The sequence below is a fragment of the Bubalus kerabau genome, chromosome X, assembly GCF_029407905.1.
Source record: "Bubalus kerabau isolate K-KA32 ecotype Philippines breed swamp buffalo chromosome X, PCC_UOA_SB_1v2, whole genome shotgun sequence".
Taxonomy (NCBI): Eukaryota; Metazoa; Chordata; class Mammalia; order Artiodactyla; family Bovidae; genus Bubalus; species Bubalus kerabau.
In genome coordinates, this window is record NC_073647.1 from 80,953,330 (window position 1) to 80,981,196 (window position 27,867).

General features: G+C 36.2%; 1 protein-coding gene across 1 annotated transcript in view; it reads left to right on the plus strand.

The window, feature by feature from the left end:
* Positions 1 to 27,867, plus strand: part of POF1B (POF1B actin binding protein) — a 106,349-nt gene that overhangs the window by 56,393 nt on the left and 22,089 nt on the right. The window contains exons 6-8 of the mRNA XM_055564121.1: positions 16,967 to 17,097; positions 24,719 to 24,746; positions 26,182 to 26,256. Of these exons, the coding sequence (XP_055420096.1) occupies positions 16,967 to 17,097; positions 24,719 to 24,746; positions 26,182 to 26,256 (234 nt within the window). The remainder of the gene's footprint in view (positions 1 to 16,966; positions 17,098 to 24,718; positions 24,747 to 26,181; positions 26,257 to 27,867) is intronic.

Consider the following 27,867-nt stretch of genomic DNA (forward strand, 5'->3'; position numbering starts at 1 on the left):
ATTTTGTCAAAGGCTTTCTCTGCATCTATTGAGATAATCATATGGTTTTTATTTTTCAATTTGTTAATGTGGTGTATTACATTGATTGATTTGCGGATATTGAAGAATCCTTGCATCCCTGGGATAAAGCCCACTTGGTCCTGGTGTATGATCTTTTTAATGTGTTGTTGGATTCTGATTGCTAGAATTTTGTTAAGGATTTTTGCATCTATGTTCATCAGTGATATTGGCCTGTAGTTTTCTTTTTTTGTGGGATCTTTGTCAGGTTTTGGTATTAGGGTGATGGTGGCCTCATAGAATGAGTTTGGAAGTTTACCATCCTCTGCAATTTTCTGGAAGAGTTTGAGCAGGATAGGTGTTAGCTCTTCTCTAAATTTTTGGTAGAATTCAGCTGTGAAGCCGTCTGGACCTGGGCTTTTGTTTGCTGGAAGATTTTTGATTACAGTTTCAATTTCCGTGCTTGTGATGGGTCTGTTAAGATTTTCTATTTCTTCCTGATCGAGTTTTGGAAAGTTGTACTTTTCTAAGAATTTGTCCATTTCTTCCACGTTGTCCATTTTATTGGCATATAATTGTTGATAGTAGTCTCTTATGATCCTTTGTATTTCTGTGTTGTCTGTTGTGATCTCTCCATTTTCATTTCTAATTTTATTGATTTGATTTTTCTCCCTTTGTTTCTTGATGAGTCTGGCTAATGGTTTGTCAATTTTATTTATCCTTTCAAAGAACCAGCTTTTGGTTTTGTTGATTTTTGCTATGGTCTCTTTTGTTTCTTTTGCATTTATTTCTGCTCTAATTTTTAAGATTTCTTTCCTTCTACTAACCCTGGGGTTCTTCATTTCTTCCTTTTCTAGTTGCTTTAGGTGTAGAGTTAGGTTATTTATTTGACTTTTTTCTTGTTTCTTGAGGTGTGCCTGTATTGCTATGAACTTTCCCCTTAGGACTGCTTTTACCGTGTCCCACAGGTTTTGGGTTGTTGTGTTTTCATTTTCATTCGTTTCTATGCAAATTTTGATTTCTTTTTTGATTTCTTCTGTGATTTGTTGGTTATTCAGCAGCGTGTTGTTCAGCCTCCATATGTTGGATTTTTTAATAGTTTTTCTCCTGTAATTGAGATCTAATCTTACTGCATTGTGGTCAGAAAAGATGCTTGGAATGATTTCTATTTTTTTGAATTTACCAAGGCTAGCTTTATGGCCCAGGATGTGATCTATCCTGGAGAAGGTTCCATGTGCGCTTGAGAAGAAGGTGAAATTCATTGTTTTGGGATGAAATGTCCTATAGATATCAATTAGGTCTAACTGGTCTATTGTATCGTTTAAAGTTTGTGTTTCCTTGTTAATTTTCTGTTTAGTTGATCTATCCATAGGTGTGAGTGGGGTATTAAAGTCTCCCACTATTATTGTGTTATTGTTAATTTCTTCTTTCATACTTGTTAGCATTTGTCTTACATACTGTGGTGCTCCCGTGTTGGGTGCATATATATTTATAATTGTTATATCTTCTTCTTGGATTGATCCTTTGATCATTATGTAGTGACCATCTTTGTCTCTTTTCACAGTCTTTGTTTTAAAGTCTATTTTATCTGATATGAGTATTGCTACTCCTGCTTTCTTTTGGTCCCTATTCGCATGGAAAATCTTTTTCCAGCCCTTCACTTTCAGTCTGTATGTGTCCCCTGTTTTGAGGTGGGTCTCTTGTAGACAACATATGCAGGGGTCTTGTTTTTGTATCCATTCAGCCAGTCTTTGTCTTTTGGTTGGGGCATTCAACCCATTTACGTTTAAGGTAATTACTGATAAGTATGACCCCGTTGCCATTTACTTTATTGTTTTGGGTTCGAATTTATACACCATTTTTGTGTTTCCTGTCTAGAGAATATCCTTTAGTATTTGTTGGAGAGCTGGTTTGGTGGTGCAGAATTCTCTCAGCTTTTGCTTGTCTGAAAAGCTTTTGATTTCTCCTTCATACTTGAATGAGATCCTTGCTGGGTACAATAATCTGGGCTGTAGATTATTTTCTTTCATCATTTTAAGTATGTCTTGCCATTCCCTCCTGGCTTGAAGAGTTTCTATTGAAAGATCAGCTGTTATCCTTATGGGAATTCCCTTGTGTGTTATTTGTTGTTTTTCCCTTGCTGCTTTTAATATTTGTTCTTTGTGTTTGATCTTTGTTAATTTGATTACTATGTGTCTTGGGGTGTTTCGCCTTGGGTTTATCCTATTTGGGACTCTCTGGGTTTCTTGGACTTGGGTGATTATTTCCTTCCCCATTTTAGGGAAGTTTTCAACTATTATCTCCTCAAGTATTTTCTCATGGTCTTTCTTTTTGTCTTCTTCTTCTGGGACCCCTATGATTCGAATGTTGTAGCGTTTAATATTGTCCTGGAGGTCTCTGAGATTATCCTCATTTCTTTTAATTCGTTTTTCTTTTTTCCTCTCTGATTCATTTATTTCTACCATTCTATCTTCTAATTCACTAATCCTATCTTCTGCCTCTGTTATTCTACTATTTGTTGCCTCCAGAGTGTTTTTAATTTCACTTATTGCATTATTCATTATATATTGACTCTTTTTTATTTCTTCTAAGTCCTTGTTAAACCTTTCTTGCATCTTCTCAATCCTTGCCTCCAGGCTATTTATCTGTGATTCCATTTTAATTTCAAGATTTTGGATCAATTTCACTATCATTATTCGGAATTCTTTATCAGGTAGATTCCCTATCTCTTCCTCTTTGGTTTGGTTTGGTGGGCATTTATCCTGTTCCTTTATCTGCTGGCTATTCCTCTGTCTCTTCATCTTGTTTAAATTGCTGAGTTTGGGGTGTCCTTTCTGTATTCTGGCAGTTTGTGGAGTTCTCTTTATTGTGGCGTTTCCTCGCTGTGTGTGGGTTTGTACAGGTGGCTTGTCAAGGTTTCCTGGTTAGGGAAGCTTGTGTCGATGTTCTGGTGGATGGAGCTGTATTTCTTCTCTCTCCTTTCGAAGAGTTGGGCTGCTTTTCTGGGTGCCTGATGTCCTCTGCCGGCATTCGGAAGTTGTTTTGTGGAATTTACTCGATGTTTAAATGCTCTTTTGATGAATTTGTGGGGGAGAAAGTGTTCTCCCCGTCCTACTCCTCCGCCATCTTGGCTCCTCCCCCAGAAGATATCATTATTGCCTTTATTGTTAAGAGAAGAAAACTGAGGTTCGCAGAAGTTTTTACTTGCAAAGGCTTTGAATAGCTAGCATGTGATAGAGCCAGGATTCGTACATAGTTAGCCTGACTCCAGAGCTTACTGAGAGTTTCTTCTGGAAGTTGAGTCAGCAGTGTGGAGAGTCCTTGGTCAATAATGTAAACATGAGTAGGCCAATGGATTAAGAGTCTGCCACTGGAGAGGCTTTGGTGTTATAACAGAAAGTGGACTAGCTTCAGGGTAGGAAGATCTGAGTTCAAGTCCCAGCTATGTCCTTTTCAAGCTGTGTGTTCTTAATAAATATTAAATCTCTCAGAAATATCCTCATCCATAAAATTCTGTTAGTAATGTCTACCTCACAGAGTTGATGTAAAGACTAAATGAAAATATGTTTGATGTGCTTCATAAACTATAAAGTCTACAACATGAAAAATACCACAGAGAAGGATTTGCGGACAGAAGATTATTAAAAGATATTTCAGCAAAGTATAAAACTTGTTTTTGTTTTGTTTTTAATTAATGTATTTATTTTAATTGTAGGATAATTACTTTATGATATTATAATCTTTTGCCATACAAAGTGTAAAACTTAAGCTAAGATAATGACAGCGGGAATGAAGTGAGGGACAATTATCAGAGATGGGAACAATATCATAGGATTAAGCACCTTATCCAAAAGCAATGGTAATGCTATGATATACAGAATAGCCCTGGGAAGCTCAAAGCTAGTAATTTTCACCTATGTGGATAATATAGAATTGGCTCCATTTCTGGTCAAAGTGAGGATGGAGTAACCTGATTGTGCAGATCCCATGGGCAAAGCAGGGCAGAAAATGAATTGTCTCACCTAAGGTCTTTGGTGTTTACATGTTAGTCTTTCACATGAGTGGAAGAGTCTTTGAAGAGTAATAGAGCAGATGTCAGTTAGGCTTTTTTTCTTATACTAAAGGTTGACCCATTTTTAATTTGTGTTTAGAGTTAAATTGCAATTCAGAGGTCAAGGAACACAGACTTTAAATACAATTATTTGGGTTTATAAAACCTGATTCTGCTGAGCTGCGTGATCCTAGGTAATTGACTTTAACTGGACTGAACATCAGTTTCCATATCTATAAACAGGGAAAATCACACTTAACGTGCAGTGTATCTACAATAGAATTAAATGAGATAAAATATGTAAAGTATCCAGCTCAGTGCCAAGCACATAGTAGATGTTCAAATGAATGTTTGAATCTTTACATTTCCCTCCTCATACTGAGGCCCCAAATCCTTCAAAGCATCAAAATAGGAAATTGATTCCCATTGTAATAGTTTTCAGTTCAGTTCAGTCTCTCAATTGTGTCTGACTCTTTGCAACCCCATGGAATACAGCATGCCAGGCCTCCCTGTCCATAACCAACTCCCAGAGTTTACTCAAACTCATGTCCATTGAGTCGGTGATGCCATTCAACCACCTCATCCTCTGTCATCCCCTTCTCCTCCCACCTTCAGTCTTTCCCAGCATGAGGGTCTTTTCAAGTGAGTCAGTTTTTTGCATCAGGTGGCCAAAGTATTGGAGTTTCAGCATCAGCATCAGCCCTTCCAGTGAATGAATATTCAGGACTGATTTCCTTTAGGATGGATTGGTTGGATCTCTGGCTGGCTATCCAAGGGACTCTCAAGAGTCTTCTTCAACACTGTAGTTCAAAAGCATCAGTTCTTTGGTGCTCAGCTTTCTTTATAGTCCAAACCTCACATCCGTACATGACTACTGGAAAAGCCATAGTTTTAACTAAAAGGACCTTTGTTGGCAAAGTAATGTCTCTGCTTTGTAATATACTGTCTAGGTTGGTCATACCTTTTCTTTCAAGGAGCGAGTGTCTTTTAATTTCATGGCTGCAGTCACTATCTGCAGTGATTTTGGAGCCCAAAAATATAAAGTCTGTCACTGTTTCCATTGTTTCCCCATCTATTTGCCATGACTAAATCTCCTTTAAAGTATCTTCCAAGAAGCATTAAAATATTTTTAAAAATCAAGTGTCCAAAAACCTGGCTTCAAAATATTTCAAATAAAACTAATTTTTGTATGTTTTCCATGGTTCTCCTTAGAAACATCATCATTTTGGTTTCAAATTCAGAACATCACTGATCACATTTCCTTTCTCGAGGACATTAAGAATAATGTGCTGTGATCATTTTCCTGCCATTAGGAAGGAACAGATAATTCCACATATGTTAGCCATGGTAAAAAGCTCAGCTGAACTTGTTTTAGAAGTTTTCATACAGGTGGTGTTTAAAGAAAGGCTCAAATAATTATATATATTGCACACACAACTCTTTTGCACTTGGCTTGAGACTTCCAAGGAAACTTTTAGAGTCATGGGAAGATGTAAATGGAAGAGTCCTGCTCACTGAGTGCTATTGCCAAAGAAACATTCTCCAACCTCTAATGTCTTTCTTCTATCATTTAAAAATTTAATTTTTGTCAGCATCAGGACTGCACAGATCTTAGTGTCAGGTACTTTCTTTTTAATTTATTTTTTAATTGGAGGAAAATTACTTTACAATGTGGTGTTGGTTTCTGCCATAATTATACTTATATTCCCCTCCCTCTTGAGACTCCTCCCTCCCCTACCCCCACCCCACCCCTCTAGGTCATCACAGAACTGCCTGGCTGGGCTTCCTGTGTGAAACAGCAACTTCTTACCAGCTATCTGTTTTACACATGGTAGTGTATATATGTTTATGCTACTTTCTCAATTCATCCCACTCTCTCTCCTGTTTCTGCCAAGTGTCCAGGAAGCTTGTTACAATATTTATTTAACATAAGCCATTCACTAATGATGGAAACTTAGGGCTGCTTAGCTCAATAAACTCAGCAGTTCTGCCTGTTCCCTCACTCAGTCACATGTGGCTCCAGTCCTTCCCCATCTTTATTGCCTTCTTCATCTCATTATTGAAAATGAGCATCTTTTGTGCAAAATTCTCTTCACTGCTATCCTGTCCCCAAGTTTAACTGGTGTCTGTTTTGGACTCATTTTTTTCTCCAACACCACCCTTGTCTATCTCCTGTTACCTCTTGCTCTTGTGCCCTTTTGAACTCTTCTTCTGTGACAAACAAATTTTTTTTTTTTTACTCTTTAAAATAGTTTTTTTTTTTTAATCAAAGCAATGTATATAGATAGCTTAAAAGTTCAAATAGTATTAAATGGCATAAAACAAACAGCAATTTCCTGTCCCAACTCTTTCCATGCCTGCCTGATCCCCAGAGAACCATTTTCAACCCTTAACTTTTTTTCTTCTGGTGTTTACCTTCATATAGCTAAGTAGTATGAATATACCTATGCTGCTATTTTTTAATTCATAAATATTGTATATTATCTGTTGGTAATTCTGATACATAAGGATTTAGTTCTATAAATCCCCCATCTACCTGTTTCTATCCCTTTCATCATCTCAATATAGTTAAATCGCCATGTGGGGGACTAAATCATTATTCAATATTTATATTATTCTATTATTGCTTATGAAAAAAGTATTCACTGCTGAACCAATTTGTGTACTGTTTTGCTATTTTTATTAGTACAACTATTATTTGCTGGTGTTAATAATTCCCTAAGTTTTTTCATTTGTTTGGTTTTCTATGTATCTATTGCTGATTCTTTTCTCAGTACAATTTTATACAACTAAGTGATCGACTGTTTCTTCTCTTTAAAACCCTGCAATCCATATACACTGCTCCTCTTTGCTCATATTATCATTACTACTGATCTTCTAGTCACTCTTTCCATCCTTCAACAGTTTCACTGGCAGGCTTATAGGCTTCTTCCCACTTTTGCCTAACCCCTGCCCTGGAATCATCTGTGAGAACGTCACCACCATGAAAGATCACCATATGATCTTTCCTATGCTCTACCCTCATGGTTTTTCTTCACTGTTAATTTCTTCATTTCTACTACATCTTCAACTGTCATAGACTTTGGCCACTCCTTGAAACCTCCTCATCACTTGAAACTGTTTCATCTGGAATTCTGAATGTCTCATCACTTTCTTGCATCTCCTACTCCCCAATTTCCATTGAACCTTGCCCTTAGCAAGCTTTCTCACTCTCAGTTCCAAACCAGGCTGGTGTCCCTTGTCAGCTGATTCAACAATGCTCTTGCTAGAAAACCTTAAAATTGTTGTTGCCTTCTCTGATTAATCCTCACTTCACTGATCCCTTACTTTGGATAAACTGCCATCCACTTTCTTTGCCCCTAGATTTTGACTGCTTCATGTGTTAAAGTTCACAAACTAGGCTAATTTAATCTCATATATATTGTCTCTATCTTGCTGGACTCCTTCTGTTGCTAGGAACTCCTTTTAGTTAATTCTAATTATTTTGCCACCACGGTCCTCAATATCTAATCCTTACTTTTCCCACCCTCTTTGTAGTCCAGGTCCCACTGCTATTCTCTTATTCTCTGCAGGTGGCCTTGCCTTCTACTGAGAATGGGCAGTGGAAGTAAGATTTTATTGTGCACCAGAATCAGTTGGCAAGCCTGTTTAAATAAAGATCGGTGAGACTTGACAATTTGCATTTCCAAGTTCAATGGTTATCCAAAGTTTACTTGGTCCAGGTACCACGATTTGAGTTCACTATGTGAACTCCTTCAACACTCTGCTGCTGCTGCTGTTAAGTCGCTTCAGTCGTGTCCAACTCTGTGCAACCCCATAGAAGGCAGCCCACCAGGCTCCGCCATCCCTAGGATTCTCCAGGCAAGAATACTGGAGTGGGTTGCCATTTCCTTCTCCAATGCATGAAAGTGAAAAGTGAAAGTGAAGTCGCTCAGTCATGTCCGACTCTTCGCGACCCCGTGGACTGCAGCCTACCAGGCTCCTCCGTCCATGGGATTTTCCAGGCAAGAGTACTCTACTTCATTGAAAAATTTCTCTGTACTTGGAGCAAACTTTTGATTCTTTGGATCTTTAAGAATTAAGAATCTAACTTCATCTTCAAGGTGACTCCCTTAGCAACCCTACCAACCTATTGATTTATGATCTCACTCTTTGTTTCCTTCATCTGCAAAAACTCTGAAGCAGGAAGGCATAATCATTGCCTGCCATTTCCTCACTACTCACACATTCCTGAACGCTTTGCAAACCAGATTTTAGTTTCAACTTTCTCCTGAAACTGCTTTTATTGACTTCTAAGTTGCAAATTTCACTTTCTTTTTTGGTTTCATTTTCATCTTACTCCAACTTGATGATAAGTGATTCTGTTGATCCATTGTATTCTTGATATTCTTTCTTCCCATTATACTATACTGCTGCTTCTAATTCTCAGACTTCATTCTTCTTTCATCAAATCTTCCCCAGAAACCCATCCTTGGCCTTCTTTTCCTTTCTCTACCTCTTCTCCCTTGACTATATGGTATAAAATCTTGACTTCTGTGACTTTTACATGATCACCTTTACATGGACAACTCTCAACATTTCCCTGCTAAGCTCTAATCCGTAATTCATTTATTTATTTGTTTTTGGCTGTGCTGGATCTTCATTGCTGTGCTTGGGCTTTCTCTAGTTGTGGCAAGAGAGGGTTACTCTAGTTGTGGTGTGCAGGTTTCTCATTGCAGTGGTTTCTATTGTTGGGGAGCACGGGCTCTAGAGCATGTGAGCTTCAGTAGTTGTGGCACATGGACTCAGTAGTTGTGGCTTGCAGGCTTAGTTGCCCCAAAGCATGTGGGATCTTTTCTGATTAGGGATCAAACTGGTGTCCCCTGCATTGCAAGGTAGATTCTTAACCATTGGACCACCAGGGAAGTCACTCTAATCCATTATTTTTTACTAATTGATCTCTCTACTTGATTGTCCCACAGTCATCTCCAATTAACCACATATAGCTTTTCATTTTATTCCCTCTATTAATGATATCTTCAGTGCTCTAATTACAAGACTTAAAATTTACTTTCCCTCTCCTTTGCCACCTCACACCTAATCAGTTATCAAGATTCTTCTTATATAAAATCACTCTTACATAGCTGAAGTTGTGTTTCCTTTGTATAACTCTTTTACCATTTGATCTGCTTTATAGCTCTTATCAACTGGTCAGTCTATTATATATATCAAAGTTATTTAGACATATATCTTAGCTCTTCTAAAAGACCATAAGGACCTTGAGAGAGGAGACAGTGTCTTATGTCTTTTTTTCAGTAGCACTTAAAAGTGTACCTTAAAACAGTACTTAGTAAGTTCTCAATAAATGTGTGCTGAATGAATGAAAGCATCATGCCACTGAGACCTTTTAAGTACTTCCTGTGTCTTGTGGGTATAGCTTTTAGCCTTTGGGTTAAGGAAAAAGTTAGAATGTAAGATAAATTACACTGAAAGAGCTACTTCATGTGTGTAGTGAGTTTTTCCACTGACTCTGCTTACATAATAAAGAAGTGGTTCCATTCCTTGAATAAATTACATACTAAGGAATGGCAGAATAAAGAAATGAAAGAGAGGTGGAGAAGAGAAAAAGTAGCAACAAAGATGGTTTCAAGAAGTTATGCATTAAAAATACATATTCATTTAAAATTAATGTATTTGGGATATGTATCTTCCATTTCATTGCAAGAAGTATTTAGAGTGGCTTAAAAGAACAAATTAGCTGTAATAGATCAGAAAAAGAAATATCAGGAACAGTATAAATATAAAGGAACAATAACTCCAGAAAGAAAAGAGCACACAGAAATGCAGGCACAGAGTTCCATGCCACTAGTAAAAGTAGGCTAAAAACTTGGCTCTGAGATTTCTGGAAACCACAGGGAGGGAAAAAAAGAAAAACATGCTTAGTGACAAAATTCTCATTGTTCACAAGAAATAGCTAAATAAATTTTCAGTAGTCACTTGTATCATAGGAAAATATATTTTATTTTCCATTCAAAATAATTTAAGCTGTTACAAATGTTACAAATTCAATCACTGGTATTCATTATAAAATGACAATCCAGACCACCTACTTTAATTGGTTAGGAGTGGAAGAATCATCTTATTTCATTAAAAAAGAAAAAAATACCCAACCTATACATATACACCAAAAGAGGGGCAAGGACAACATTGACTGGCTTTCAATAAAGTTAATTTTAGTTGCTTTGTTAAAGCACCCCTTTCAACTAGTGTTTTTCCATCTATTATAGTTAATATTTAGCCCCAATGGCATATTTAATGACAACTTCCTCATGCAACAAATGTTTACTGAGCCTCTACTATGCTCAGTTGCTATGGTAGGAGATGGAATTAAATAAAGATATTAAAACTGAGTCTCTACTCTCTGGTAGCTGAGAGTTTGTAAATAATTTATAACCATCTCCTTCTCCTTTTTTATAATCATTATTCAAATAGCCAATTGTTCATATGTATTAGGTTAAATAAAGACATTATCTTTATGATGATTTTTACATGAGAGTTTAATAATTTACTCATCCCCGCTAAAGCAATACCTCCAGCAACTTTACAAAATAGGTAGTAAATTACCTACATTTTGCAGTTCAGAAAACTGAGGATCAGAGACATTAAGCAATACATACACTTAGCCTACAACTAGGAAATGGGAGCTCCACTTTGGGCTCAAATTTCCATTCTTTTTTCATTGCAACACTTTGCTGCCTAGGGTTACTCATAGAAAATTAAATCTTTATTTCAAGTACAGGATTGTTGTTATGAGTCAAGACTTCATTTTAGAGTTGTGATTGTTGTATAGTACATTCAATTCAGTGACAACATTTATTGAAAATCTTCTATGTACCAGGTACTATAAATGCAACATTTCTTTACTAAAATATCTGTGGACATTAAAATAGCACTAAGGATTTTCAGGACTAAAATCCTGACACTTTTTTTCCTGCTAGGATTTCTTCTTGTGCTACAAAATAGGAAGAGAACAATTACTGTTTTCTTTTTTGCCTTGTTAGCCATATGGCATGGTACATAAAATGAATTTCACTTCACAGTTTCAGTCTGAAAACTATTAAATGTCTCAAATCAAAGCAAAATTAATGAAGTGGTAATCTTATTTATCTACAAGTGTCACCATATCATTATAAGGTTTGCAGGATAGTAATATATACATTGTAAGCTTTTCTTAATAGTGATGTTTTCTGTTGTCACATAGCAAAAAGTTACTACACAAGAGGGTCTAGGCACAGAAGAACTTGTTAGCATGTCAATGACCTTTCAGAGGGTTAGGCAATCATGTATAATTCCTTTTATATAATATGGCATTTTAAGGACTTTTGAATCTGCTAAGCAACCATTTTAAATACATGAATGGTCTAGTGGTTTTCCCTACTTTCTTTAATTTAAGTCTGAATTGGGCAATAAGGAGTTCATGGTCTGTGCCACAGTCAGCTCCTGGTCTTGTTTTTGCTGACTGTATAGAGCTTCTCCATCTTTGGTTGCAAAGAATATAATCAATCTGATTTCAGTATTGACCATCTGGTCCATGTGTAAAGTCTTCTCTTGTGTTGTTGGAAGAGGATGTTTGCTATGACTAGTGAAAATTGGCAAAATTCTATTAGCCTTTTCCCTGCTTCATTCTGTACTCCAAGGCCAAATTTGCCTGTTACTCCAGGTATTTCTTGACTTCCTACTTTTGCATTCCAATTGACATATTTTTGGGTGTTAGTTCTAGGTCTTGTAGGTATTCATAGGACAGTTCAACTTAAACTTCTTCGGCATTAGTGGTGGGGGCGTAGACTTGGATTACTGTGATATTGAATGGTTTGCCTTGGAAATGAACAGGGATCATTCTATTGTTTTTGAGATTGCATCCAAGTACTGCATTTCGGACTCTTTTGTTGACTATGATGGCTACTCCATTTCTTCTAAAGGATTCTTGCCCACAGTAGTAGATATAATGGTCATCTGAGTTAAATTCATTCATTCCAGTCCATTTTAGTTCACTGATTCCTAAAATGTCAATGTTCACTCTTGCCATCTCCTGTTTGACCACTTCCAATTTGCCTTGATTCATGGACCTAACATTCCAGGTTGTTATGCAATATTGCTCTTTACAGCATTGGACTTTACTTCCATCATCAGTCACATCCACAGCTGGGTGTCGTTTTTGCTTTGGTTCCATCTCTTCATTCTTTCTGGAGTTATTTCTCCACTGATCTCCAATAGCATATTGGGCACCTACTGACCTGGGGAGTTCATCTTTCAGTATCCTATCATACTGCCTTTTCATACTGTTCATGGGGTTCTCAAGGCAAGAATACTGAAGTGGTTTGCCATTCCCTTCTCCAGTGGACCACGTTTTGTCAGAATTCTCCACCATGACCTGCCTGTCTTAGGTGGCCCTACATGGCATGGAAAGTCTGGCACTTGTGCTGTCTGGTCTGTACCATTTCCTATGGCAAATCACGGGGATTCTGCTCAGAACACCAACTCTTCCTGTCTTCCCTGCACTTAAAAACAAAGTACAGGATGCTGCCTCTGAAGTTTGACCCGTCTGGGCCATTAGTAGAGAGAGGTGTCTACTTTTTCTCATCACACTACTTCAAGGTTGGAAAGGTATCCATTCCTTCCCTGCCTGAGGATGCCCTCTATGGGGGCCACTTCTGGTATAGTTCTGCCCTCTGCTTAGTGCGGGAGTGACTGTGAGAAGATACCCCATGTCCAAGGGCAGAGAAGCCCCAGCAAGATGGTAGGCGATGGACCAGTGCCTCTTGTTGAAAGTGAAAGAGGAGAGTGAAAAAGTTGGCTTAAAACTCAACATTAAGAAAACTTAAGACCATGGCATCTGGTTGTATCACTTCATGGCAAATAGATGGGGAAACAGTGGAAACAGTGACAGACCTTATTTTTGGGGGCTCCAAAATCTCTGCAGATGGTGACTGCAGCCATGAAATTAAAAGACACTTACTCCTTGGAAGGAAAGTTATGACCAACCTAGACAGTATATTAAAAAGCAGAGACATTACTTTGTCAACAAAGGTCCATCTAGTCATGGCTATGGTTTTTCCTTTAGTCATGTGTGGATGTGAGAGTTGGACTGTGAAGAAAGCTGAGCACTGAAGAATTGATGCTTTTGAACTGTGGTGTTAGAGAAGACTCTTAAGAGTCCCTTGGACTGCAAGGAGATCCAACCTGTCCATCCTAAAGGAAACCAGTCATGAATAGTCATTGAAAGGACTGATGCTGAAGCTGAAACTCCAATACTTTGGCCACCTGATGCAAAATACTGACTCCTTTGAAAAGACCCTGATGCTGGGAAAGATTGAAGGCAGGAGGAGAAGAGGACGACAGAAGTTGAGATGGTTGGATGGCATCACCGACTCAATGGACATGAGTCTGAGTAAACTCTGGGAGTTGGTGATGGACAGGGAGGCCTGGCATACCTGTCCATGGGGTCCATGATATCCATGGGGTTGCAAAGAGTCGGACACAACTGAGGGACTGGACTGAACTGAACTGAACCATTCTTAGTAGGTGAAAAATGCATACATTTAATCCAGGTACTTAGTGGGGATAAATTTAATTAAGCAAATACCCTCTGCTACTATATTACTACTGCAGTGTTATTTGTGCGTTGATCACAAATGCTCTCTAGTCCTAAACAGCATTCTCAAAAATGTGTGCCACTAAGCTTGAAGGGGGCCAGGAAAGAAAATATAGATAATTCAGGTGTAATATGCAACTATTGTGTCTACTATCTGTAAGACTCTATGATTACTACCACTTAATATTGTAAATATGGTTGGTCAAAAGAATCATCTTTGAATATCAAAGTTTATATAATGTAAATGCTAGAAAAATAATTCCACTCCTGGAATCTCATAGACAACAAATAAAAGATAAAACCCCAGATTGGAAATAGGACACGAATTTCCAAGGCAGTAGTGAGATGAAGCCCATGGTTTTCCTTTACAAGGTACTTCCTTTCTACAGTTTTCTGAAAAATGACTACTAATTTGTCACTGGTTTTGCACTTAAACATTATTGCCTTGCCTTGGGTTTGCCGGCAGTAATTCTAATCAGAGGCTTTTCTAGCAATCAGAGACAAGGAGTTGGATGGCTTGTTCATTATTATGGCCGAATTGTGATCTGATTAAAGGTATTTGATGGATGCATGCTAAAGAATCTTTAATAATTTTTGTATTTTTTGTGAAATATCACATTTTGTGTATCTGGGAATAACTATTCTTCAGCACAGTTTGTATTCCTCCCTTGTTTAATATATGAAAATCTGAAGCTATTACCTCAGATCGACATTCAAGATAGCTTTCATTCTTCAGGCAGAAGAGTTGGTGTGAGATACTTTTATCTCAAGTATCTTATTAACTCAGTATTGTCCCAGAGAGAAAACATCCATCCATTAGAGCTACCATTATTCTGACTGAAAACATTCCTGTTTCATTGGGAGGCTCTCTGTCTTGGCTTTTCCAAGTCAACAAAAACATGGTTATGAGCCAACTCTAAAGGAAATGGCAAAACAAGCAGTTCCAATAAAACTAACATCTCCCAACCTGTGATTTAGTAATGAAAATATTGCTACCTGGTACATCATAGTTTTTGGTTGGGCAATTTCATTTTATTGAGCATAGTTCCATCAAAAGCTTAATAGCAGATGAGAATATGCCTTCTGTCTATCCTCTCCTCCATACTTTTGAACCCAACTGGGTTTTGGTTTTTACTGTATTACTTAAAAGTTATCGTGATTTGTGTACTGTATAAAACTAAGGAGGAATATACACACAAAGGAGTAAAATTTTGATTCCTGCTTTTCTACCCTGACAGCTGTTTTGTCAAAAGAACCATTCTACAATTTTAATGCTCTCACTTTTTCTCAAGCTGATTAAAATTTATTACCTGAACTTGAGTCATATTTTTCACAGTTTCACAATAAGAAAATCAAACTCATGACCATTTCAATACCTAGCCCAACTAACCTCCAAAACAATGCAGTTAGGGACAGTGTAATTCCCAAGTTGTTGAGAACACAAATACAAAAGGTCTTCTGGAGAGGTAATACTGTGTAGTAATTCTGTGTCCTGGACTCTGAGATTCTTTATTTGAGTGTCATACTGAAATCATATGAGCAAAAATTTTAGTAATGGTACTAATTACTAATGTGGGCAAAGAATTCTATATCCAACATGTTTACTAGTATACAAGGCAATGATAAGAGAATATTTGAGTAAAAATAAAAAGGAGATAAACACTTTAAGATAATTTGAAATATAAAATCAGTTAAAATGGAAAGGAAAAAAAAAGCTCCAAGGCTTTTGCAGCATTGTTAGGTCATTATAATCTGCTAAGAGAGAAAAATAGACAAAATACTAGGTGTATCACATTAATTTGCAGATTTTAACAAGGAGCTCAGTACTTGAATATTCTTGGCTAAAGAAATGCCCTTTTCTACTTGGGAATGTTAACGGGTTTGGGAAGGGCACAGAAAGGAAAGGCAGGAAGGCGTTATCTCAATAGCTAGCTATAGCAATGAAATAACCTGAGGGTCAGTGGAATGACATTGACACGACAGGTAAATTTTCCTTTTATCCAGTTAACTCTAAAATCTTTAAAATCATATTTGAAATTGTGTTTTTAGGCTACTCCCAGTTTGATGAATACATAAGGTCCATAGGAGAGAAATGCATGAATAAAACATGAAATCAAAAGTTAACAATTATTCAGAATAAAAACTTGCCTAACTTTGATCCTTACTTCCTTAGAGGGGTCTGTCACAGGAGAGCTCGCTGCCAAGATTTGGAAATCTAGGTAGACCTCAAAAGTCTGTCTCCAACTCTTACTACAAGTTCAATTTCATTACTGCGATTAGACTTACCTGAATTTAGGAACAGGTTGTAAGGGATCACCATTATGTTCTTGAGGAAGTGCTGCTTATACTCTTTTAGGCTTTTTTAGCCATTCTTAGGTAGCTACTTTAAGATAGAAACCTGTAAAAATTATTTTGAGAATCATTTGGCATTTGGATCTCTCGTAACCAAGTAGATGACTTATTTCATTTCAAAGATACTTACTGAACAACTATAGGGTGTTCAATCAGCAATGTGCTAGATACTGTGGAATATACCAGAAAGTATGATTCATTCTTTACTCTTAAGTTTATTTCTTTGGGTAGGAGAGGTTGCTGAGAAAACCAAACAATCTTATCTATGACCCTATTGATAATAATTTATGTTTAGGATTTCAAATCTCTCTGAGGTCTATGAATTTTCTACATTTAGCTGTGAGCTAGTTTTTCCCATGTCAGGTTGACTAGATATTCAGCTCAAATAATAAATGCAGTGAATCCAATAAGAAATAATGAAAACACATTGAATTGAGAAAGTTTATTTACTCTTTTAGCTGTGCTAGTAATAAAATAGATTTTAATTGACATATTCAAATCCAAATGAGATTAATTCATCTATAGTCAGTATAATTCAAATAAATCACATTTTCTTTTCCAACAGGGGACAGATGAATAAGCCATGTGATAATAATGAGCCATTCAGGGATTTTGATTTACTTGTTTTACTTTTTATTTAAGCATCTATATTCAAGAATTTTCATGTAAATTATTCATATTGAATTCATTAGATCACTTAGACTTGAGTGAAAATCTGAAAATGCCATTACAACATTGTTTTTTCTTTGAATTCCTCCCATATTGAAAAATGCATATGGCAGCTGCAAAGAAATTTTAGTGGCTTTATTTATGTGATGACTTTGTGATGTTACTTGTATTGATAGGCTATTTCACTTTTTTCATTTCACATCAAAATATCTGTGAACTTAGAAACACTTAATATTGTTTATAATAATAACTGATGTTTTCTTTAGGTGATAATTCAGGATGACAGCCCTGAAAAATTGGACCCCAAATATTTTGGAGAATTGCTCGCTGATCTAAGCCGCAAAAATATGGATCTATATCACTGTTTATTTGAACACTTGCAGAGAATTGGAGGAAGGTACTATAAACATATCATTTGCCTTTATGTTGTAGCTTTCAAAAACTTTACAATACCCTGGTATTTTTTTAATATATTTTATTTTTTAAAGCAACTTTAGGTTCACAGAAAAACTTGAGTACATTTAATGGTGTAACAAGATAATTATATGAGCAGTTCAGTCATTCAGTCGTGTCCGACTCTTTGTGACCCCATGAACTGCAGAATGCCAGGCCTCCCTGTCCATCACCAACTCCCGGAGCTTGCTCAAACTCATGCCCATCAAGTTGGTGATGCCATCTAACCATCTCATCCTCTGTCGTCCCCTTCTCCTCCTGCCTTCAGTCTTTCCCAGCATCAGGGCCTTTTGAAGTGAGTCAGTTCTTTACATCATGTGGCTAAAGTATTGGAGTTTCACCTTCAGCATCAGTCCTTGCAATGAACATTCAGGACTGATGTCCTTTAAGATTGACTGGTTGATCTCCTTGCAGTCCAAAGGACTCTCAAGAGGCTTCTCCACCATAGCAGTTCAAAAGCATCAATTCTTCAGCACTCAGCTTTCTTTATATGAGCAGATATCAGGAAATACTTCATTTTATTTATTTATTTATTTTATTCTTAATGTGCTTTTTCTTTTATTTTATTTTTTTGTGGGGAAAAAGTGTTTTTTTAATATAAATTTATTTATTTTCATTGGAGGTTAATTATTTTACAATACTGTATTGGTTTTGCCATATATCAACATGAATCCGCCACATGTTCCTCATCCTGAACCCTCCTCCCTCCTCCCTCCCCATACCATCCCTCTGGGTCATCCCAGTGCACCAGCCCCAAGCATCCAGTATCATGCATCGAACCTGGACTGGCAACTCGTCTCATACATGATATTTTACATGTTTCAATGCCATTCTCCCAAATCATCCCACCGTCTCCCTCTCCCACAGAGTCCAAAAGACTGTTCTATACATCTATGTCTCTTTTGCTGTCTCGCATACAGGGTTATCGTTACCATCTTTCTAAATTCCATATATATGCATTAGTATACTTTATTGCTGTTTTCCTTTCTGGCTTACTTCACTCTGTATAATCGGCTCCAGTTTCAGCCACCTCATTAGAACTGATTCAAATGTATTCTTTTTAATGGCTGAGTAATACTCCATTGTGTATATGTACCACAGCTTTCTTATCCATTTGTCTGCCAATGGACATCTAGGTTGCTTCCATGTCCTGGCTATTATAAACAGTGCTGCGATGAACAGTGGGGTACATGTGTCTCTTTCAATTCTGGTTTCCTCGGTGTGTATGCCCAGCAGTGGGATTGCTGGGTCATGTGGCAGTTCAATTTCCAGTTTTTTAAGGAATCTCCACACCGTTCTCCATAGTGGCTGCACTAGTTTGCATTCCCACCAACAGTGTAAGAGGGTTCCCTTTTCTCCACATCCTCTCTAGCATTTATAGCTTGCAGACTTTTGGATAGCAGCCATTTTGACTCACGTGAAATGGTACCTCATTGTGGTTTTGATTTGCATTTCTCTGATAATGAGTGATGTTGAGCATCTTTTCCTGTGTTTGTTAGCCAACTGTATGTCTTCTTTGGAGAAATGTCCATTTAGTTCTTTGGCCCATTTTTTGATTGGGTCGCTTATTTTTCTGGAATTGAGCTGCAGGAGTTGCTTGTATATTTTTGAGATTAGTCGTTTGTCAGTTGCTTCATTTACTATTATTTTCAGCCCATTCTGAAGGCTGTCTTTTCACTTTGCTTATAGTTTATTTTGTTGTGCAGAAGCTTTTAATTTTAATTAGAGGAGAACATAGGCAAAACACTCTCCGACGTAAATCACAGCAGGATCTTCTATGACTCACCTCCCAGAATATTGGAAATAAAAGCAAAAATAAACAAATGGGATCTAATTAAAATATCTCATTTTAAGAGTTAATGGACTTTATGAAAACCATCGAAGAGATCATACCAGCTGTTTTAGGGTCAAAAGAGAATTAAGTGGACCTTCTTTTCTAATGTACTTTGATGTCAAATGCTATCACTTGGGCAGGGAGCTCAAAAAAATTTGTTTAAGCTCCCTGTTTGTTTTTTAATTTGTTAATATCTTAATTTGTTTAAGATATTACATTGATGATATAAGATGCAATCCAATTGCTAACACACTACTGTTTATCTTCCATTGATGTGTGCTCAACATATGAAGACCAGAGTTTAATATACATTTAGGATTATATATTCTAATAAATATTACATATTATTTTAAAATTTTATATAAATATACAAATATTTATTTATAAATTGATATTATAACATGGTATTATACAATAATACATATTTAGGCATATAAACATGAACAATTTATCAACTATTCATGTGTAGATGAGAGCGTATTGTCATGAAATGAATTTCATGAACTATACTCCAAAAGTTGCCCTTACTACATAATCACATCATATACGTGGTCATCTGTCAGGCAAAACTTAGGAAAGCTTCATAAATTCCAAAAAACCTGGAGGATAAAAGAAAGTCAGTAGAATATTTTTCTAGTTCAGACTTCACCAACTTTAGATTCTTCTACTTCTTAGAAATCTTTAATCTCTTCTCTATCTCATTTCTTTCTACTTATTACAACTTTTTAAAATATAAATTTATTTATTTTAATTGGAGGCTAATTACCTTACAATATTGTTTTATTAGCTTTCTCCTCCCCAACTTTTCTTGCTTTTGTATTTATGATTGCAACCGTTCTCTTAACCCTCACCCTCAACTGCCTTGCCTCTTTATTGTATTGTCCCCCAACTTAGCAAAATTCCAACTCTGGATAGTCTAGTTCTCTGCCTTATCTATTGTTTTCTCTTTTCCTCCATTCAATACTCATTGCCCACTACTCCTAGAATTCAGACACTACCCCATGAGGGGTGTTTTATTTACCCTTGTTTCTTTGGTGCTTAGTGTGATGACTGGTTTACTGTGGCACTTAATAAATATTTGTTGAATGAATGAATGGTTTCTTTATGCTACATCCATGCAGTTGAGCACAGTTAGAGACAAGCACAGCTATTTATTTAAATTGGGGTCATTATTAGTTTCCATCTTTAGCTAAGTTCAACAAGGTTTTATGCTAATAAATATCCTCTCCCTTTATCCAAACAATTATTTCACACATTCATTCATTTGCATAAGGTCACTACCTTAAAAGCTTCCCCCTCATTCTGAATAGTCTATTGAGTGTTCACTGTCGTGCCAGACACTGTGCTAAGTGCTTTTTAAATATTATCTAGTTTGCACAGTAACCACAGAAAGTTTAAAATTGAATTCCCAAAGATAATAAGTTATTAAAATCACATAGCTACTAAGTGCTTGAGAGGGATTCAAACATTTTTGAGTACTCTTATACCTATAAGCCATGACTTGGCTTTTCTGCAAAGCCTTCCCTAGATACTGTTTGGTTTAAATTGTCTGCAATATATTTAACAATTTAGAGACACATAGCTAGTATAAAAGTATAAAAGGCTTTTATACTACTAGTATAGTAGTATAAAAGACTTTTCTGCAAAGCCTTCCCTAGATACTGTTTGGAACACTGTTAGGTGTTCCTCTTCTGTGTATTAATCATGCCCTGTGAATATTTTTTTTTAAGTATCACATTGTGAAATCAAGAGCAGATAGGGACATTCTTAAGTACCCTGATTGTAGATCTAGGGTTCGTATCCTGGGTTCATGTCCCAGCTTTTGTTACATACTAGATGTGTAGTATCAGGCAACTTGTTTAACCTCTCTGTACTTCAGTTTCTTCATCTATAAAATAGGGATTATAATAATAATGATACTCATTTCATAGATTTGTTATAAGCCATAAATGATTTATATAAGACATGTGCTTAGAAGCAACAAGAGCATCATGTGAGAACTTGGAAATTGGCCTACAAAATCAAAAACTCTGGGGTAAGGCCAAGTAACAAGCCCTCCAGAGGCTTCTAATACATGCTCAGGTTTGAGAATCACTGACCTAAGGCTACAAAAGTGACTCGGACTAGAACATATGGGAGAACCTTTTTACCTTAGGCAAATCACTTTTATACTAGCTATGTGTCTCTAAATTGTTAAATATATTGCAGACAATTTAAAGAAATTATCAACTTTTTGAGTCATCAAATTTGAAAAGGTTTCAGGATTTAGACCAATTTTACACTGCTCAAATTTTGCGTTAGATCAGTTATGCTTTTGTGAAGGATAGGACAAGTTAATATTTGTGTTTAGATTGTCCAAAACCCATTCAGAGGTCATGGCCTTGACAAAGTTGCTACTCAATAAAGGCTTATAGAATGAGAGATAAATAAATTCCAAATTTATTAGTCTCATACTAATTAGAAGTAGACAAAATAACTAAGCAAGCAAGTTAAATATTTTATAATGATCTTCTAGCTAAAAGTATAATCTGGGGTTTTGAAATAACTTCCTATCATTGAAGGTTTTGATAAATATACATGGGTGACCTAAATGTGTAATTAAACATTTCAAAACACTGAACTTAATTTCTAGAGTATCTAAAATATCAAAAAGAAAATAGAAAGTTAGTGTCTCCACATTAGTAAACACTCCAGAATGGAGACGATCTCATAAAATTTGGGGGCTTAAGAGTGTTTGCTTGTCAGAAGGTTGTCAGTTTCTTTCTGTTCATTCCTTCCCCTCCTTTCATCCTCTTCATCCTCTTCCTCTCCTTTCTTTGTTTTTTCCTTATTAGATTCCTTCCATCCTAGGAGATGAGATGCCATACAATGAGTGCCACTTTTTTTTTTTTTTTTTCCTGCCCACTGTAATTCTAGACACTATTATCTTGTACTGAATGGAAATGTAATACACATTGACCTTTCCACTTCCCAGCTCTGTTCTCTTTGTTTCCACTCTCTCTCTTTCTCTCTTCCACCCCTTTGGTCTCCACTTTTCTTCTTTCTAAATTGCAATTCAGCAATGAGTAAGCTGGAGGGTCAGGATAGAGAAAGGTTATCTTATGAAACCATTTTGGTTACATTTGTAAATTTCAGTATTATTTTCTGTTGATTGTTCCTTGTTTTGTTTCTTTGTTTTGTTTCCTTATTTGTAGTAAGAAGTGACTAGAGATGTGTTTACTAAGTTGGCATTGGAATTATAATTTTAAACATAAAAGGTCTGTGATAATTCCAGTTAGCATTATGACTCATATTTTAACTTGTTTAATCTGCCATACGCATGCAGCTGCTTTAGTAAGACACAAAAAAAGTAGAAGGGCTTCCCTGAGAACTCAGATGGTAAAGAATCTGTCTATAATACAGGAGACCTAGGTTCGATTCCTGGCTTGGGAATACCCCCTGGAGAAGGGAATGGCTACTCACTCCAGTATTCTTGCCTAGAGAATCCCATGGACAGAGGAGCTTGACAGGCTACAGCCCATGGGGTAGCAAAGAGTTGGACATGACTGAGAGATTAACAAAACACAACAACAAAAAATTAGAAGTATTTCATTTTTTTCACTAGGGACTCCCCACAATTTCTATTTTGGCCACCTAGGAAATACCACATACATATACATAGACAGTTTTGTATATGTACAATACATACATAGGCAGTCATGCCTTGGGAAATGAAGTCTTCAGTTCTCATTCTCCACATTAGCTTGTGTATTTTTATAAATGCATGCAAGAGGCTTTGCACAGTGAGTGATCCACTTACCTTTGTAAGGAATACTCATAAACACTTACATAGAAGGTAAAGAGCTAACATTACTAGCTTATATCTCTAAAATACTTTTCTATTGTACTTGACAATATGGCAGTTGTGTATCTATGATTTCCTAAGATTGTCTTACTTTAAAATATTTTGTTTTGCTGTCAGAACGTGTGTACTTGTTTTTTTGTTTGTTTGTTTGAGAAGTATGTTCACCATATGTATTTTGGGTCCAACATTTCCACTAAGGGCAGAAGGAACAAGTAGGCAAGAATAAGGTCTTGTCTGTTGCCACTGACAATGCTAGGACTATATCCTTCCCAGCTTTCAACATTTCCCCAAGAAGCCAGTGCTAGACTGGTATAACTACTAATAATCATCTTGAAGCATTTGTCTACCTCACATGGTTCCACAAAGAGCCTTCCAATACTCCTAGACAAACCCTCATTTTGATACTGGAAATTCTATTATCTCACTAAAATTTTGGTCATTTTGCTTAAGGCTCAGTTCAGTTCAGTTCAGTCGCTCAGTCATGTCCGACTCCTTGTGACCCCATGAATCGCAGCACGCCAGGCCTCCCTGTCCATCACCAACTCCCAGAGTTCATTCAGACTCACGTCTATCGAGTCAGTGATGCCATCCAGCCATCTCATCTTCTGTCGTCCCTTCTCCTCCTGCCCCCAATCCCTCCCAGCAACAGACTCTTTTCCAATGAGTCAACTCTTCGCATGTGGTGGCCAAAGTATTGGAGTTTCAGCTTTAGCATCATTCCTTCCAAAGAAATCCCAGGGCTGATCTCCTTCAGAATGGACTGGTTGGATCTCCTTGCAGTCCAAAGGACTATCAAGAGTCTTTTCCAACACCACAGTTCAAAAGCATCAATTCTTTGGCACTCAGCTTTCTTCACAGTCCAACTCTCACATCCATACATGACCACTGGAAAAACCATAGCCTTGACTAGATGGACCTTTGTTGGCAAAGTAATGTCTCTGCTTTTGAATATGCTATCTAGGTTGGTCATAACTTTCCTTCCAAGGAGTAAGCATCTTTTAATTTCATGCTGCAGTCACCACCTGCAGTGATTTTGCAGCCCCCCAAAATAAAGTCTGACACTGTTTCCACTGTTTCCCCATCTATTTCCCATGAAGTGATGGGACTGGATGCCATGATCTTCGTTTTCTGAATGTTGAGCTTTAAGCCAACTTTTTCACTCTCCACTTTCACTTTCATCAAGAGGCTTTTTAGTTCCTCCTCACTTTCTGCCATAAGGATGGTGTCATCTGCATAGCTGAGGTTATTCATATTTCTCCCAGCAATCTTGATTCCAGCTTGTGCTTCTTCCAGCCTATGCCCCTATATAAGCATTTGAATATCCTTTAAGCTTTGTCACTGATATATATATATATATATATATATACACACACACACACACACATACACACTGTAGTATAGATTGAATGAGGTAGTCTTGCAAGTTTTGATTTTGCTTAAAATGGTATGAATAGCTTAAAGACACTGTAGGGAAAAGCTGAAATCAACATTGAAAGGGAGCAATACAAGGAGAAAAAGAGTTGAAAATAGAGAATGACTGACTATTACTGTTATTGTTCACTCAGATGTTATTTGTTGCCAAACACTGAAGACTTCTACATCTAGTCACAAATAGACTTGTTTAATGGATGGTACTAACTAATTCTGCATATTCTATTGGTTTGTTATTGTTTATATTTAATAGATTAGCTAAGTCCATGAAAGTTTTCTTTATTTTTGTCAAGTGCCATTTTAGTTAGTTGTAAATTTTTCATTTGGATTATAAATTTCATTTGGATATATTATGACATCAAAAAATAAGATAAAATATTTAGAACACTAACATTTATATATATGATCAATGTATATATTTTCCTAAGATTGTCTGTTTTTTATTAATTCTTGCAGCAAACAGGACTTTGAGTCTATAGATGAGGTAAGTGCTAAGAGTTGAAAATCAAATATAGTTGATAACAAAGCAGATTCTGGTATTTGCACTAAAAATATTGTTTTAATTTGGTATCTTTATTAGACTCGACACATAGGTTAGTGAAAGATACAATGATCCTTTTGCCTTTGAAATGATATACCATTTATATCTTTGTAATGGCTGTAAAAGTGATAATTGTTAAAAAGAATAATCATTCACACACAAAAAATGTTTTATCAGCTGTCACCTTATGATTTAATTTGTCTTTCCTTATGACAACATTTAAAAATTCATTGACTACATAGTCTCTGTTTTAGAAAATTGAAATCTACAGTAACTAAATTTTAATTTTAGTAAAAAACTAAACTTTTTTTAACGAAAAATTAACTTAAGTTGCTGGCTGCTGCTGCTGCTAAGTCGCTTCAGTCATGTCTGACTCTGTGTGACCCCACAGACGCAGCCCACCAGACTGGAGTGGGTTGCCATTTCCTTCTCCAATGCACGAAAGTAAAAAGTGAAAGTGAAGTCGCTCAGTCATGTCCGACTCTTCGCGACCCCAGGGACTGCAGCCTACCAGGCTCCTCCGTCCATGGGATTTTCCAGGCAGGAGTACTGGAGTGGGGTGCCATCGCTTTCTCCGACTATTGGCTACTCTTGCCAAATAGCCAGAGACTTGAAGTAAATTTTTTCAAGTATCAATTCTATTATATACACACATCTTGCTAATAATTACTTTTAATGGAATAAGTCATCAAATAGAGAAAGAACTGATTTCAATGTAATGAAAAGCACAATGGCTTCTTTTGTGTTAATTTTCATCCTTATTTCCAGTGTATTGATAAACTGCATTCATTATAATAATTCAGTAGCCCTAAATTGCTTTTATGAAGTACTGACTTCAATTTAGCTTCTCACTTAAAATTTGTTGAAGCTTCTTAATGTTGTTATGGCAACATCATAACCTTTCAAAAGATTAGGCAAAATTCATGCAATTTGCAAATTCTCAATAAACCTTTATTTCCCCAAATTTTTATTATTTAAAAAAATCCACCTCTAAAATGTTATACCACCCAACAAAACTTCTAGTTGTTGAAAGATACACTGGAATAAAGTGTTAATGGGATTTAAGTGACCACACTTTTGTTTTTAAGTTACTCTTTTAAAAAATAGAAATGGAACATCTTATTGATTGCCCCCAAACTTTCCTCTAAAATCCCTGGAATGCAGAGTTCTTTCCATGGTGTGTGTAGTACCATCAATTTTTTACAAGTAAGAACTGATAAGGCTACTAAAGTTTGTAGGAACTATTGCCTAAAAAGTGAAATAATCTTTTGATGTCTCTAAAAATAGGCCCCTCTCTATGAAAGTCTGTGGATTGCTGATCCTAAGATTAAAACACTAATGTGTATCTGTTAAAGGATAAGCCTCTCTTTTCTTACAGTCAGAAGACATTGAATCATTGATTCCAAAAGGATTGTCAGAATTTACAAAACAGCAAATTCGCTATATTCTGCAGGTGAGATGGGGTGAAGAATGCCTGTGAATTCACAACTAAAAAAGCCCTAGCCTAGGATGTTTCCTTTAATTAATAACAGAAAGGTTTGAATAAAAATCCTGTTTCACAACAGTTGATTACATTTTGATTAAACAAGGGCTGAATTATAGTTTGGTCAGATCATCAAAGACTAGTATTGAATGACTAACATTCAGGAAATTGTTATCAAAATATTATTCCGGAAGAATGCCCTTATTCTCTCCTCGCTGCTGTAGCACAAACTGACTCTAACTTACAGACTTCGCCCTCCTCTTCTCCATTCTACTTTCTATACCTCCCTACCCTACCCCTGGCAGATGGAAAGGTCATTTCATTGATTTTCCTGAATTGTGGAAAGTTAGAGACCACTGCAGCAATATATTCCCCTACACTGAAAGGGAGAGACAGATCAAGATAGATCAAAATAGGTGCTAAAGAATATAGTTAAAAAGAAGAGTGTACGTGTTTGCAAGAAGAGATTCTAAAGATAATCTAATTTTGTCTAGTGAGGCAAATTTCTAAGTTTGTTATTTGATCTCAAGCTTTTATTGATCATTCACATATTGGACCTGGCATCTTATCTGTGCAACTTAAGTGAAATATAAGTGTGTATTATAAACAGACAGTGGTATAGGGAACACTTATGCTCTGCAGAATCTGAATCTTAGCTATAGTCTTTATATTATTTCTGGTGGCACGAGGTCCATCCAAAGTGTAATGAAGGCCTGTTTCCTTGAAAAATTGAGAATGTTTGCATCTAAGTTCCTGAGAGACATTAGTCTGTAGTTTTCTTTCTCTTTGATTTTGGTGTCAGGATAATTTAGCTTCATGAAATGAATTGGGAAATGTCTCTTCTATTTTCTGGAAGAAACTGTATAAGGAGTGGTTTTAATCATTCTTGAAACATTTGGTATAATCCTTCAGTGAGAATATCTGGGCATGGATGGCATGCATGTATATTTTTTTAGTTTAAAAAATTCTAAATTCAATTCCTTAATAGTTACAGATCTATTCAAATGATCTGTTTCATATTGGATGAGTTGTGATAGCCCGTGTTTCTCAAGGAAGTAGTCCATTTCATCTAAATTGTCAAATTTTTATGTGTATAATTATTCATAGTATTTCCTGACTATCCTTTTCACATCTGCAGGGTCTGTTTTCTTCTCTCATATTTAATTTATGACACTAGTGATTTGTGTCTTCTGTTTTTGCTGTTAGTTTTGTTGGAGGTTTATCAATTTCATTGATTTTTTTCAAAGAACTATATTTTAGTTTTATTGATCTCTATTCTTTCCATTTACATTTCCATTGAATTTTTTATTTTTTGCTTTATCTATATTATTTCCTTCCTTTGCTTGCTTTTGTTTATTTTGCTTTTCTTTGTCTAGTTTCCTCATATGGGAATTTAGAGGATTAATTTCACACCTTTTCTATTTTCTAATGTAAGCATTTAGTGCTATAAATATCCTCGCAGCATAGCTTTAGTGTGCCCCACAAGTTATGATATGTATTTTCATTTTCATTCAATTTTATGTATTTTTATCTCCCTTTATTATCTGTTTTGAATGGTGGATTATTAATGTTTAGAAGCAT